This window comes from Zeugodacus cucurbitae, chromosome 4, assembly GCF_028554725.1.
Source record: "Zeugodacus cucurbitae isolate PBARC_wt_2022May chromosome 4, idZeuCucr1.2, whole genome shotgun sequence".
In the NCBI taxonomy this organism is placed as follows: domain Eukaryota; kingdom Metazoa; phylum Arthropoda; class Insecta; order Diptera; family Tephritidae; genus Zeugodacus; species Zeugodacus cucurbitae.
The window spans coordinates 72,370,160-72,384,079 of record NC_071669.1 but is presented as its reverse complement, the minus strand read 5'-3'; the positions used below and the strand labels follow the sequence as shown (position 1 = coordinate 72,384,079).

At 37.6% G+C, this 13,920-nt stretch overlaps 2 protein-coding genes across 2 annotated transcripts in view; both read right to left on the bottom strand.

Annotated features, from left to right (window-relative positions):
- LOC105211903 (band 7 protein AGAP004871) overlaps positions 1 to 6,050 on the bottom strand; it is an 86,658-nt gene extending 80,608 nt beyond the window's left edge. Inside the window, exon 1 of the mRNA XM_054229052.1 lies at positions 5,026 to 6,050. Coding sequence (XP_054085027.1) covers positions 5,026 to 5,076 — 51 coding nt within the window. The 5' untranslated portion in view covers positions 5,077 to 6,050. The remainder of the gene's footprint in view (positions 1 to 5,025) is intronic.
- Positions 6,051 to 11,284: 5,234 nt separating this feature from the next.
- On the bottom strand, positions 11,285 to 12,684 carry LOC105214890 (UDP-GalNAc:beta-1,3-N-acetylgalactosaminyltransferase 1). Its single transcript, XM_011188581.3, has one exon. It carries the CDS (start codon positions 12,573 to 12,575, stop codon positions 11,391 to 11,393), a length of 1,185 nt encoding a protein of 394 aa, XP_011186883.2. The 5' UTR covers positions 12,576 to 12,684; the 3' UTR covers positions 11,285 to 11,390.
- Positions 12,685 to 13,920: the final 1,236 nt, after the last annotated feature.

The following is a 13,920-nucleotide window of genomic DNA, read 5'->3' as shown; positions in this document are numbered from 1 at the left end:
TGGCAACGGCGAATACCGCAGACGATGGAACGATGAGCTGTACGAGTTATACGACGACATTGACATAGTTCAGCGAATAAAAAGACAGCGGCTACGCTGGCTAGGTCATGTTGTCCGAATGGACGAAAACACTCCAGCCCTGAAAGTGTTCGATGCAGTACCCGCCGGAGGAAGCCGAGGAAGGGGAAGGCCTCCACTCCGTTGGAGGGACCAGGTGGAGAGCGACCTGGTTACACTTGGGATCTCCAACTGGCGCCGAACTGCGAAGGAGAGAGACAGGTGGCGCACTATCGTCGATTCGGCTATAACCGGCTAAACGGTTGCAACGCCAATCACATACATACATGACTATTGTTACTATTCTTTATTATGTGAATTGATGCTCATCTACCGATTTAAAATGTATTGAAATTCAACCAATTAAATTTAGTTTTTATATTCGCCTTCAACTTAATTTACAAATTTAGGAAAACAAGGCTGCTGTGTCTCCAACTTAATCTCAATTCGAACATTTATTTTGATTCAGTTTTCCAATTAATTTTCCTATAAATAATATGATTTTATAATATTCTCAGAAAACTGCAAAATAACTTAACTATTCCCTGTCATTCAGCTGCCGCTTCAGCCTGCTGGCGAGCCGTGCTCTTTAAATATTTATTTATTCCACCACGTGTGTTTTCGGTTGCCCAAAGTAAACATCAGCGGTTTCGTTCGCAATGACAGTTTGCATCGATTCAGTGACATTTACGGCGCTTGCCTTTGTAAATGCCGCCATTACTATGGGCGTGTAAAAGTTTTTTTCAACAAATTGAAAGTTTACACTTTAACCACCGCAGCCAAAACCGACGAGACAACACAGACACTGACAGCCAACAACAAGCACAACACGGCTAGGCGACGGAAAAGCAACAGAAGACTGGTGACAGTGCCAGCAACCACTCCCATGAGAGTGTATATACACACAAGCGAACATGCACATCCGAGTATTCACTATGTAAGCGGTGAATTTAAATTTAAAATTTATTCGCACATAATGGAGCAAATAAGCGTGCAACGAAATTGCATATGAATTTTTCATTTTCATCGATCATCAAAAACTAACCGCTACTTATACACACAGGTACACACAAATATAAGGTATACTATATACTTAATTGAATGCCAAACACTACGCATCATTCATGAGAGTTCATAATTTTCTTAAAAAAATGGTGCACTTAGTCCACCTTTCGGGTTTCCCACTCAGGTATATATAGTTTGATTTCAATGGCATCTGGCAATGCTCTCAGTTATTATCCGGATAATAACGGTGTACTCGAAATAAATTGGAAATTGCTTGTTAATTGGCCAAATTACTTTGAATTATGGTTTTGAGAAATTTATGAACTGCTGAGTTGTTGAAAGCTCTTTGTCTTTGAAAATTATGGTGTAATCGTATTCCACAAGGTCTCATATTGTTCCCCTAACGAGATCAAATAGAATTCAGATTATGTCAGTTGGCCTCACATATTACGCATAAATAAACCGAGACTACTAAATTAGTCACAAAAAGTCGCTCTAAGATACTCATATGACTGACACAATTTCCATTAAAAAAATCGCGAGCAGTCTTGAAATTATAGTCCGCGATAACATTGCATAACTTTGAAGGTCCTTAATATAACCAAAAAAGTCGTTCCTCTAATAAATTTTAGTCTTGATTTAATGCTTTTCATTAACATATTTCACATATGGATCGACTATTGAGTGGAATCATTTTCATATATGTTACTTCATCCATCATGACTTTGAGGTGTTACAAGCAGTGCCAAACTACCGTTACAATCGACAATGCAGTCTATAATTTCACACCTCTTTTGGTACCGCTCACTCTATTTATATATATTCAATACATGCACATCGATCATTTGAGGATAAATCAGTTCGAAATCTGTGAAGACTACAATTATTATTGTAATTAATCATTTGCTATGCCAGCGCTTCACACTGCCGCCCGCACGCACCTTTTCATTACCGAATTGTGCTATTTAGACCAAAAAACATTTGTCATTTCCGAAACTCACAATTCACTAAATATAAATACAATGCATACATTTGCATTGTAAGTATGTGTGTGTGTGTTTGTTGACAAAGCAACAATAGAAATATTTGAAATTTCATTTCCTATAATTCAACCAATGCCTCAGAGATTCATTAAACCGGCACACCAGGGACACCGAGCGACCGACCGACGGACGGTGTCAGTAGTAAACGGAGCGGCCATCAATTGCATTTCAATTTCATTTCGGGCTTTGTAGGTTACATTGAGGTCACCCAGATGAAATGAACTCGTATCTCAACTAACTCACCAGCTCACCAACTCAGTTGTTGGAAATTTTAATTGTCATGCAAGCTGAATATTTGGTTGTGGCTTTAAATATCTACAAACACATAAATCGATGTTAAATGTTTGGAAATTTGTATGGACATATGTAACTAAACCGAAACCGGCATAAATACCCTTTAGGGCATGGAAAGTGTCTGGAAGGTTATTTACGAAAATGCTTGACCTCACTTAAGCGATGAATTAGTTAATTGCGCTCATTTAATATTTAGCTACAAACGCGATTTATGATTACAAGTCCTTTGGGTCATATTTAAGAACAAAAGGGGGTCACTTAAAATATAAGCATCCTGTAATTGCAAACTTCTTTTAAGTTTTTGATATATATAAATCGTTTGATTTCTGTATAACCTTTGGCTCTGTCAGCGATTTCTCGTATATTTGAAAACAATGGTCCTTTAAGATTGTCTTTATTTTTGGAAATAGGAAAAAGACACACGAAGCAATATCTGACGAATATAGAAACTGACTACTGATCGACCGATTTCAATGAAATTCAGTGCATAATACTTTCTAGAGATCCTTATGAAAATGGAGGCTGCCTTATATCCGACCACCCCATACCCGGTTTCTGTTGCTCCAATTCCAGCTCGGGTAACATCGGTTCTCGTAACATCATTTTCGGTTCCGGTAACATCACTACCCCATATCGGTTCCGGATGCCCATATCCGACCATGATATATACATATCCGGTTGCTCCATTTCCGGTTCCGGTAACATCATATTCGGTTGTCTCATTTCCGGTTCCGGAACACAGTACAGTACCTTATCCGGTTCCGGATGTTCAATAACCGGCATCCTCATATCCGGTTCCGGTCGCCCCATGTACGGTAACATCATATCCGGTCCCGGTAACCCAGCAGAGTAGAGCTTCAGTGTGAAGCACCACAACACTTTGAGTAGTCATAACTCCGATTTTGATAATCTTGGTGTCATATGAAAGTGAAATTTCATAACTATAACATTAGCGTATTAAATTTAAAGTAAATTTCTTAAAAGCTAACAGCTGTGTCTTTTTTAATAAAATATGTTCGGTTACATCTGAATTTTTTACTTTTTCATATTTTTCATATTACAAAGTTTTTCACTAGGATTTTTATACTCTCGCAACAAAAGTTACTAAGAGAGTGTTATAGTTTTATTCACATAACGGTTGTTTATAAGTCATAAAACTAAACGAGTTAGATATAGGGTTATGTATATCAAAATGACGAGATGAGTTGAAATCCGGATGTCTATCTGTCCGTACAACGGATAACTTGAGTAAAAATTTAGATATATTGACGGAACTTGGTACATATGTTCCTTGGGACCGTAGGAGGGTTACTATTGCAAATCGGACCATTGCTACGCCCACAAAATGGCGAAACCCGAAAACCTATATAGTGTCATAACTAAGCCATGGGCCCCGCCCCTAAATAAGTTTTTTGTGAATATCTCGGAAACCAATAAAGACAAGGTTGCCACTAAATTACATATTTCAATATTAACTAATCCATAATGCTCCGCTCAACTGCCGATAATATCTTTAATAATAATAACTTTTAAACAAAAAAGCTTAGAAGATTTTTTTCTCAGTCTCAGTGGTAAATATACTTAAAACATGATGTCACTTCATTGAAGAGCATTGAAGCACAATTAAATAAAAACTAATTTGAATAATTCTAAAAAGTCTATTTGAAATAGTTGGTAATGGTTTCAAAGTAAAATAAGCATGGTTCCAAAAGTGGCTCGATATGGATGTCTTATGGATGTCCTTTTCATTTAATTTGAGCTCTACTAGAGTCAACTCTTTGTGTTTGAATTTTCTCATATAGACACATTTAGAACGAGTTCTACTGCTCCCGAAAGCGTTCTGAAATTCTCTATTCTTCCTAATGGAACTTGGCCGAAAACAACTGGAACTCAATTAAAGTGGGAAACAAACAATAAAATCCTTTCATTTGCATAAATGTAAATTTACTGCCTGCAAGCTGCACTTGACAGGACACTACCAAAGCCAAGCGCAACCGAACCGAACCGAATGGAGACAGCAGTGACATACATAACCACGCGCACTTGTGCAACGGGACACAAAGGAAGTAGGAAAACATAAATAAATGACATGAAGCACATTGAGGCGGCAGGTTGATAAGATGCTGACTGGCTGAAACGGGATGCAAGTGGATGTAGAGTGTATGAGTAGGCACAGCTACAAAAACATGCGAGTGCAGCGAAAGCTGGGAGTCGAAGCGGAAACCAGAGGCTGTTGCTAGATTAGCGCAGGTTGTCGAGGTCTACGGCTATGTAGGGCAACACGTTACGCTGAGCAAATAAGCACAACAGCTGCTGGCATAACAAAATGCGTTGAGCAAAACAGAAAATTGCTGAGTACTCGACAACTCGAGGCACCTCAAGCACTGAAGGATTTGCGCAAGGCAATATAAAAAGGATAAGCAAACTAGAAGAAAATACAAAGTAAATAAATAAATAATATAAATAAATATATGAAACAGTTATGTGTGTAAAGGCAAGGCGAATTGCCGATAAATAACAGTCACGCGCCACAGGCTGGTCTCAACATGAAAATTTCTATTTTTATACGCCACGAAAGGTTTGTGTATGCGTATATTTGTCTGTGTGTGTGTTGGCTGGCACTCACCTCGTAACGTGTGTCGATTTCAGGCAATTTCTCCAGAAACTCTTCGACCATGATTCATTAAGCCGTCCAGGGAAATTTCAGCTGCCTCTTCCAACAAATGCGAGCTCGACGTTTTCTGTTTTCTGTTTTCTGCTTTCTATTTGCTTGAGATTTTAGTTGACACTTTGGTTTGTGAAATTTATGATTGTCTCAGCACACTTTGGAAATTACAAATTGTTATTTTCTTTTCTACCGACACTGAGTGCAGCGTATAAACTCATAACCAAGGGCTTACGCTGTTGTTGCTGTAATTGAGTATCCATAAAGCTTGCACACTTTAACACTTGTTGAAGTTGATGTACGGATTAAATGTGATTACACTGTTTGCAATACTCATTTGCTTGTCACCAGCGCCCCGCCTCGCTCGCTGCCTGCTCGCTACGCACTGCGCAATTCGTACAATTCGTGCTTCTAGAACGAAGCTGTGGCTGCATCCGCCGCTGCTGCACCACACGCACACCTACGTGCGTTGAACTCAAGCACGCCAACTAACCAACTAACCAGCTCACTAGCCACCACCAGCACACGCACGCCGCGCCCCGCTTCTCACCATGCGTTCAATAGCTAACTGTACTGAACGACTTAATCTTACAACGGGAATTATTTAGACACAATGCTGACTGCTGCTGCTGCTGCGTGGTGTGCGTTGCTTCGCTGCCATGTGCTGTGGACTCACTGAATCGCCGCCAAAAATCAAAGCCCTCTCTACTGAAACGCACACACGCCCTGACAAACTCGTACAACTCGCTTAACTCGCCTCTGACTCGCGACTGTGGACCAACCAGCAGCTAAATTAAACCGAGCAGAAACAGTTATTAATGTACTTGCGTTTGTTTGTATGTATGTATGTTTATGTGTCCAATACGCCAGCACTTGAGTTTAGAAGAACGGCACAACACAGCACTGAACACAACACACCAGGCGAAAACTGAACTGAAACTGTAACTGTAACTGTGTAATGTCACTGAAAGCGACCTCTGTCAGTGCACAAGTCGAACTGAGCATTCGACAAGGAGCCAGCTTGTCTATATGATAAAAATCGAAAGGACACTCGCACTCGCACAGCATGTAGCGTGTGAAAGTTGCAAATGCTGCTACTTCGTATGTATGGGTGTGTGTGTGTGAGTGTGCGTCTGTAGGTATGAGTATATTATGGCTGTTGGCATCAAAGCGCCTACCGACCCTACAGCCGAGCTGTGCTGTGATGTTGCGGCGCTGAGGTGCCGAAGCGCCAAAGCACTCGAGTTGTTTGAGTCGTCGAGTCGAGAGTCGTGAAGTCAGAGATTGTCGCATCGATGGTAGCTGTTGATGATGGCTGGCTGGCTCGTTGGCTGCTGATGTGCAGACGAGTGGATGTTGGAGCAGCAGTAACGAGTAAACGAGCGTTGGTTGGAGCGCCCAGGCGCGCATAATGAGCGCATAACTAGTGAGAGTGGCGAGTCAATGGCCGCAATAAAAATCAAACAAACAAGTAATTAGGGGGGTGATAAAGAAAATGCATGCTTGGATTCTAAAATAATACCAGAGGTACAAATAGTGACACCCTGTATTGATTTCTGTAAAAAGATACTTGACATATAATTAATGGAATGAATTTCATCCGAAATTAAGTATTCAGAGAAGAAAAATTTGTGACATAAAATGAATAAAATACTCTTCAATCGTGAGAGTTGGCAACGTCGTCACAGGTTTTCACAGGACCATATCGTTGAGGATAGCGAAAATCAATAGCCAATATTTATAGATCATAATCTTAGAACTCCGACACTGTGTGAGTGGAAGATTAGCGCTTAAGTCTAATAAAACTACAGCCCTCCGATGAATATCAGGTCTTAATTTAGTTCCGAAATTATATTTTTAATTACACAAAATTTCAGCTGTTTTGACAATGAAGTGTTTTAAGTTTTAAATACAGGTGGCAACTCTGTTCAGTCCAATTTGTATCAATATTCTTTAAAAAGCGACATAAATATAAAAATTATGTTAAAAGTTTTGGCATTCTCTGCAATAATCTCACCCTATAAATTCGGCAACGGCAGTCAAATACGCTCTCTAAAGTCAGTATAAGTTTTCAAAAGTTTGCAAATAAAATGCTTCCCTTAAAACTAAGACTAACAGCGCGTTGTTTTAACTACTTAGTCACACTGTTAAAATCATAACAACATAAAATCAACAACATAATAACATAAGTGACATTAACAGCACTTTTACATCATTTATTACCAAAAGTTAACTGCTAAATGCCAAACTGACCACTCATTTCAACGTTGTCAAAGTCTAATGCACGGTACTCCAGCAGCCAAGTCGCAAAATCTCCTAATTTATCAAACACAAAAACTCACAAACTCGCTCTTTGGCGCTCTGAGACTCTCCAGCAGCAGCATAATTTCAACTGTGCGTATCCCCACTCCGCTTGCGGTAACCAATGGCAACAGCTCGAAGCCACTCCACTGCGTATGTGGAACATTTAGCAGATAGTGTATCTCCGTAACATCAACAACATCGACAACAACAACAGCAATCGGCAAAGCACTCAACAACAGTAACTGTTTTATAACGTTAAGTTGATTGTCTGTCAATGAGTGCATACTCAGCGTTGCCAACGCAACTGTTGTTGCTGATGTTGCCGTTACTGTTGTGGACGAAGCTGTTACTGCTGACGTTCGCACTCTGCTGTTTTGCTGCTGCTACGTCATTGCGTTGATGCGATTATGAATATGTCTAATATACATACATATAAACAGCGCATACCTTTAACAGTGACACGCACACACACAGCGAAAGAGACACGGTTCGCTTGAAAGCACCGCATATCCTTGCACCAAAAACCACGAGTGCTGCATACATACATTGAAATGCCGCGCATCACACTGGCGTCGCATACATTCTGTCAAACATAGCCTATGCACGGGTACATGCATCAATATGAAGTGCTCTACTCGCAGCGAAAGGCAGGTGTGCGCGCAATTTTCACCTCCATACATACACACATACATATGTACGCATGTATGTGCGTTTTGAAGCAAGTGAGTGTGTGAAATTTTCGTGCTTCGACGCAGGAACACAATCAAATGCAGGAAGCATAAAGAGTGAAAAGAAATGGACATTTTTGAGACCGGCTGCGTAAATTACTTGGCACATATATTGTGTATGTACATATATGTATATTTGTATGTTTGCGAGTATATATTTAGTAGATAACTTAAATGGTTACATTTATGTGAGGAAAAAAATGTCAACAATGATAATATCAGCTTTAAACTAACCTCAAAACACTCTCTCTAACCTCTGTTTATGAAAAAAAGCTGTAAGCTCTAAGTAACTTAGAATTAGATACTCAATATTTTCATTCAAGTTTTAAATTTTTATTACCAGAAAGTACCACTACTCGTTGAGTGCAAAAATCTAACAATACAATGGCTATGGAAATTACTGAATCAATTAGAAAACATCGGAGTCTATTATTGTCGTGAGAAATTATTTAATAAAATCGTCTCAGCTATTCACGACTCTCCTTTTTCCAAGATACTTTATGCCCCTATTTGAATTCAAAGTTCGCTTTTGAATGTATCTTATAAGCAGCAGAAATTGATTGACCAGATTGTCCCTTCTTCAATTCGTATAAACATCGCTTTTTCTACACAAATATATTCAAGTACACCATTCGAATATTTTACTCACCGCTTATAGCACTTTAATGTTTATCTTTTACGATTTTATCTTTTATACTTTTATATTTCAATCGTCGATTTCCCACCTTCTTTATTCTAGACTACAGTGAATATTATCTATTATATTCGTTCACGCTTTAAAGGAATATTAATATAAATTTAGGATTCATAAAGGAATAGGTGGTACTTACTTTTACCATGAAGCTTCGTTGTTAGAAAATTTTAATTTTGATTAATAAATGATTTGGCCACACTTGTACAACAATTTTCTTATATTAATAGTTGCTATATATACTCTATTTAATACTATTTTTTATTAAAAATTACAACAATCTCTTATATCCACTTGCTTTAGTCGGCCACCAAATGCATACTAAATCAAAAGGCGAGTAGCAAAATTATATGTGTGGGAAAAAGTAAACATTTCCACGTTAAATTAACACGTCACCGCTAGACAAACAAGCCGTCGCGTCTCAAAGGATCCCACAAGCACCAAGACTCACACCCTGTAGGAAAACTAGCGGCATTCTAATGAACGAACTACTTCAAGTTATACGTGTAAATCTTACGAGCGAGCAAGTCATTTATTTCTAAGTGGCCGGTTATAGCCACACATCAATACAATTTAATGAAAGTTATGCCCTCGTTTCAGTGTGAATAATAATGGAATAAATTCGTTGATAGGTGGGCATGTAAATATGTGCATATGTATGTATGTATGTAGGTATATAGGCGGACATAGACATACATATAAATTTATTTATTTATTAGCTTGTTCGAAACTAAACTTTTTCTTTGACCATTTGGCGAGTCAGTCAGTTAAGCGCAGACACACATAAAGGCCAGCTATATGTATGTTCGTAAGTGTGCTTAGTAGCAGACCAGCAAGTCAGTAACACTTTCATTTGTTGTTTATACCGACTTTGAGCCTTTCAATAATTCTATTTTGCTCAACTATTTGCATTGAATCCATAAAAATAAAAATATTTAAAAATTATTAACAAATATAAAGTAAAGATGTGTTGCTGTAAGTTAGGTTATGTTAACCTATGGCGGCAGATCCTTCTTAGAGCGAAGAGCATGAACCACGTGTGTTCAGTTTCCCACACAAATTCCGACAGTGACAGTGGACTCGTAGCTAATGCATTTTAGTGGAGCATTTTCAGGTCAGATATAGACACATATACATACATACATATATGTACTGTTGACTGCTCCTTCCTCCGGAGGAGGACAGGATCGTCTGTTTTAACTTTTCTATTCTGCAAATTTGCTTGCACATCAGTGTACAGCATTAGAATGAGGTTAGGAAAATGAGTCCATGTCATTAAGCACACCTGTTGAAGGATAAGCTGGCGCTACTGTTGCTACAGTACTTTTCTCACACTACCCTGCAGGAAATTGAAGCTTTCATTATGTTTTAAAACATACACACATATATAACTGTGTAAACCACATAAGTATTTATAAGCAGCACTGCAAAACTCAACGTGTCAAGAAAATTTTAAATATAAAGGACATAGTCGTTTTGTATTACCATTTCTAGCTGCTCACTAGAGTAGGTATGTACTTATATCCATAAATAAAAAAAAAAAATGTGTTTATTTGAAGAAAAAAGTAAATAATATTAAAATTTAACTTCAGAAGTAAAACAAATTAAGTTTTAAGCAATAATTAATTATAACTAACAGTTCGATACAATACGAGGTGTGTTCAGAAAATAACAGGAATTTTCTTGGAAAATTTAATTCGTCCACATTAATGTTGTCGCCCTCATAATAGTATTGATAATTGATTATTATACACTTGGTCAGCACTTCTTTTAAACTTCGAAACGCTTCTCAAACTCGATTTGTGAGACATCGTTACAATATGGTTTTGCGCCCAGAATTCACCAACAAACGAACGAAGCAAACGAAAATAGCCAAGCTCATAAGAATAAATACTCCAGCCTTAGAACTGCTTTCAAACAAAATTCGGAACACACACACATATGGTTCCCGAAACTACCTGTCTGTATGTACTACATGTCTGTCTCAGGTATTAGCGGCTAGTACCAAAAAAAAGTAAGCATTGAATACAACTGAAAATTCTACTGAACTCTACAAACCTGTAAATTTTAAATTTTAAATTTTACAGTTATCCGTTATTTTTGAAAATCGACAAATTTTTTTTAAAAATCTCAATCTAATTTTTGGCCCTGCAAACACCCTGTTTATTGAGATATATTGAGAATATCAAAAGCACGCCGTTAGATGTCGCACCGCATAGCAGTACTAAAACTAGCAAAGGTTAGAAACTTGACTACAGACTGAACAACTGACAGAGAATGTCAATTTTATTTTTTAATTTTAATATTTAACGTTCTCTGACTGAGACGCTGCCAAAGAATGAAAAAGCGATTATTTAAAATTAATCATTTAAATTTAAAACACAAATAAGGAAGAGGAAGATACACTTGCACTTTTAATGACACAGTGTAAGCGGCTGCTGGTAGATTTAGTTTACTGTTATATACATTTATATAAATTTCGAAAAAAATGCTGAGATGCATGCAATGCCAATTAATTTTATTAAACTTCCAGAATCCAAATGTATACAAACATTTACTACAGATAATATAATACTAGAATTAGTACAATACAACGTGTTCGACTACCATAATTCAGTCTCAATTGAATCAACTTGTGACCCTCTATTCTCCACGTCCGACATAATGTATTCCCGCAGTCTTCCAAGATGCAATTGCCACATATTGTACATTTGATCTGGCGTCGGCAAAATTACGAAGAGATGTTCGTGCAGATTGGATTCAACAGGTTCATCCAAAAGTTGTTCACATGTGTGCAGTTTCCGCAAACAGTACACCGTATAATCCTGCGCTGGCACAATCTTAATATTTAACTGTTTCGCTAAGAAACCCGTTATGTGTACATCGTCGATCCAAAAGAATTTTGCTCTCTGTGCTGCATCGTACAAACGCCGCACAACATCGGCTGAATAGACGACACCAAAACCCGGACAATGTGGTGGAAAAGTTTTGTTGGTATAGTCCTTGTAGCTGGTATGCCACTTACAACGATAGCTACGATGGACGGGTTCATCAATCTTAAGATTGCAAAATAATAGATCTCTCTGTTGTCTAAAGAGCAGCTTCAGGGGTTTACTGATGTTCGTGATGTCCTGATCGCCAGCCTGATTGTCCGTTTGCGGCAGCTGATTATGCAACATCGAGTTGTGTAGGTAAATCATCAATTGCGGTGTGTTGAGAAAGACATCGTCGTCCACTTTAATGAGAATTTTCGAGCTACTACAATAGGTTAGAAACCATTTCATGGACATCACATGCTTGTATGTCATATTCCTATAGTCATCGACGAACGAACCTTGCACCATATCGTCGTATTCGAAATTCTCGCGCTCCAACTCTGCCTGATTCGCCTCGCTGTCGGGGATGCCCAGCATAAAGATCACACGGAATGGTATGTTATTCTTATGCAGTGGCAATTCGACGAAATTCGCCCACGTTTGTCGTATCAATTTGCGTTTATATAGATTTTTCGGCGCCGAAGGCACGAGCACCAACGCCTGGATATTGGGCGTGCAACTGGGCTGGTTCATGATGTAGCTGAAGTTGTAGAGATCGATTAATTGTCTTTCATCGCGATAATCGTCCTCCTCCTCTATCGGCTGTACTGACATTCGCATGCTCTCGGTAATGTGATATTTTCTATTCAGCATGTGTGGTATAAATGCGCTCACACATTCCCAGAGCACATAGCCAACTACCAGCCCCACTAGTATTCCGGCAAATAGACTAGCTGCATTGGGTGAAGGCATTTTGCGCCGATTTTCACCAACCACAATACCGCTGCAGCCGAATTTGAAAATTAATGTTTTAAAATATGTAAGTAATAAAAACTGACAGAAACAAGCATGTATGAACGGAATTATTTTTTTTAATAAAGTAAAAGTTTGGTTGCTTCCCGGGTGCATGTGAACTCATATCCATACATATTCAGATATGTCTTATATGCCAAACCATAAACCGCCACATTTATGCCACATACACACAGCGCAAAACAAATGCAACAAGTGAAACGAATCGATCGATAAAAGCGCTTCCCTTCATTGTTCAATAATTCAAGTACCGACACCTGTTTGATCCCATACCTTTACTATACAAAATTTAAGAATAATGCTTCAATGAGAGTAATGCGAATTTAGGCAGGACCTCTTACCACTTTCGCTACACGTATGTTGCATCATTCGGAACATCTAGCATATTAGACTTCTTATATCCATTCCTGGTTGATAATTGATAATTGAAAATGAAACAGCCAGTCTTAATACATCTTTATTCTTTTATTCATGTATATATATTCTTTTCAATTGAACTGCTATTCGATCAATTCTCAAAACTAGTGAAATATTTATATTTTTTATATATAAAAAATTAAAAAATAACATAACTGAGATAGTAAAGTTCTTATATAACCTACAACTTCATACAAAATTTGTTGTAATTATTACTTTTTAGTTTAATACTTTTACATAATTCTACCATACAAAATGCACAAACATAACTGTATGTATGTTTGTATGCATGTTCATTTTCATTTACATTCATTTCCTATCGTATATAGATACCTGAATGGGTGCTTCGATTTTCGTTATCATTTCTTGGTATGGGGGTCGCAACCGTATCACGTCACGTCAAGTGTCTTTGCCGTTACTTTCATAAACGAAACGACTAAAAACAAAAACCAAACACAGTTTACATGCGCTCTTTATTTTACAGCAGAAAAAAACAAAAACAAATGTTCCCTCTTTTCTTTGTATACAATAATTAACTGAGATTCTTTCAGGGATTCTTTAAACGTGTATATCTTATGAAAAATTGGCTTCAAAGTTTACTATACATATAAATTAAGGTTTCATAATTAGAGTCACACTCATTTTTTATACATAAATTCCAATTCTCTCAGCTATATATGTATGTATATATATATATATATATATTTCTATTTTTGTTTTTTTTTTTGTATTTATGCAATTGGAATTTTACAAACAATCTACAATATTTCCATCATATGCATTTACATTGATAATTTGTTTTTTTTTTTATTATTAGAATTTTTTTACTTTCTTTGACCATTTTGATATCCAATTAAAATAAGAATTT

Excerpts from the sequence above, each read along its gene's own strand:
- LOC105214890 (XM_011188581.3), bottom strand. The coding sequence starts at position 12,575 with ATGCCTTCACCCAATGCAGCTAGTCTATTTGCCGGAATACTAGTGGGG.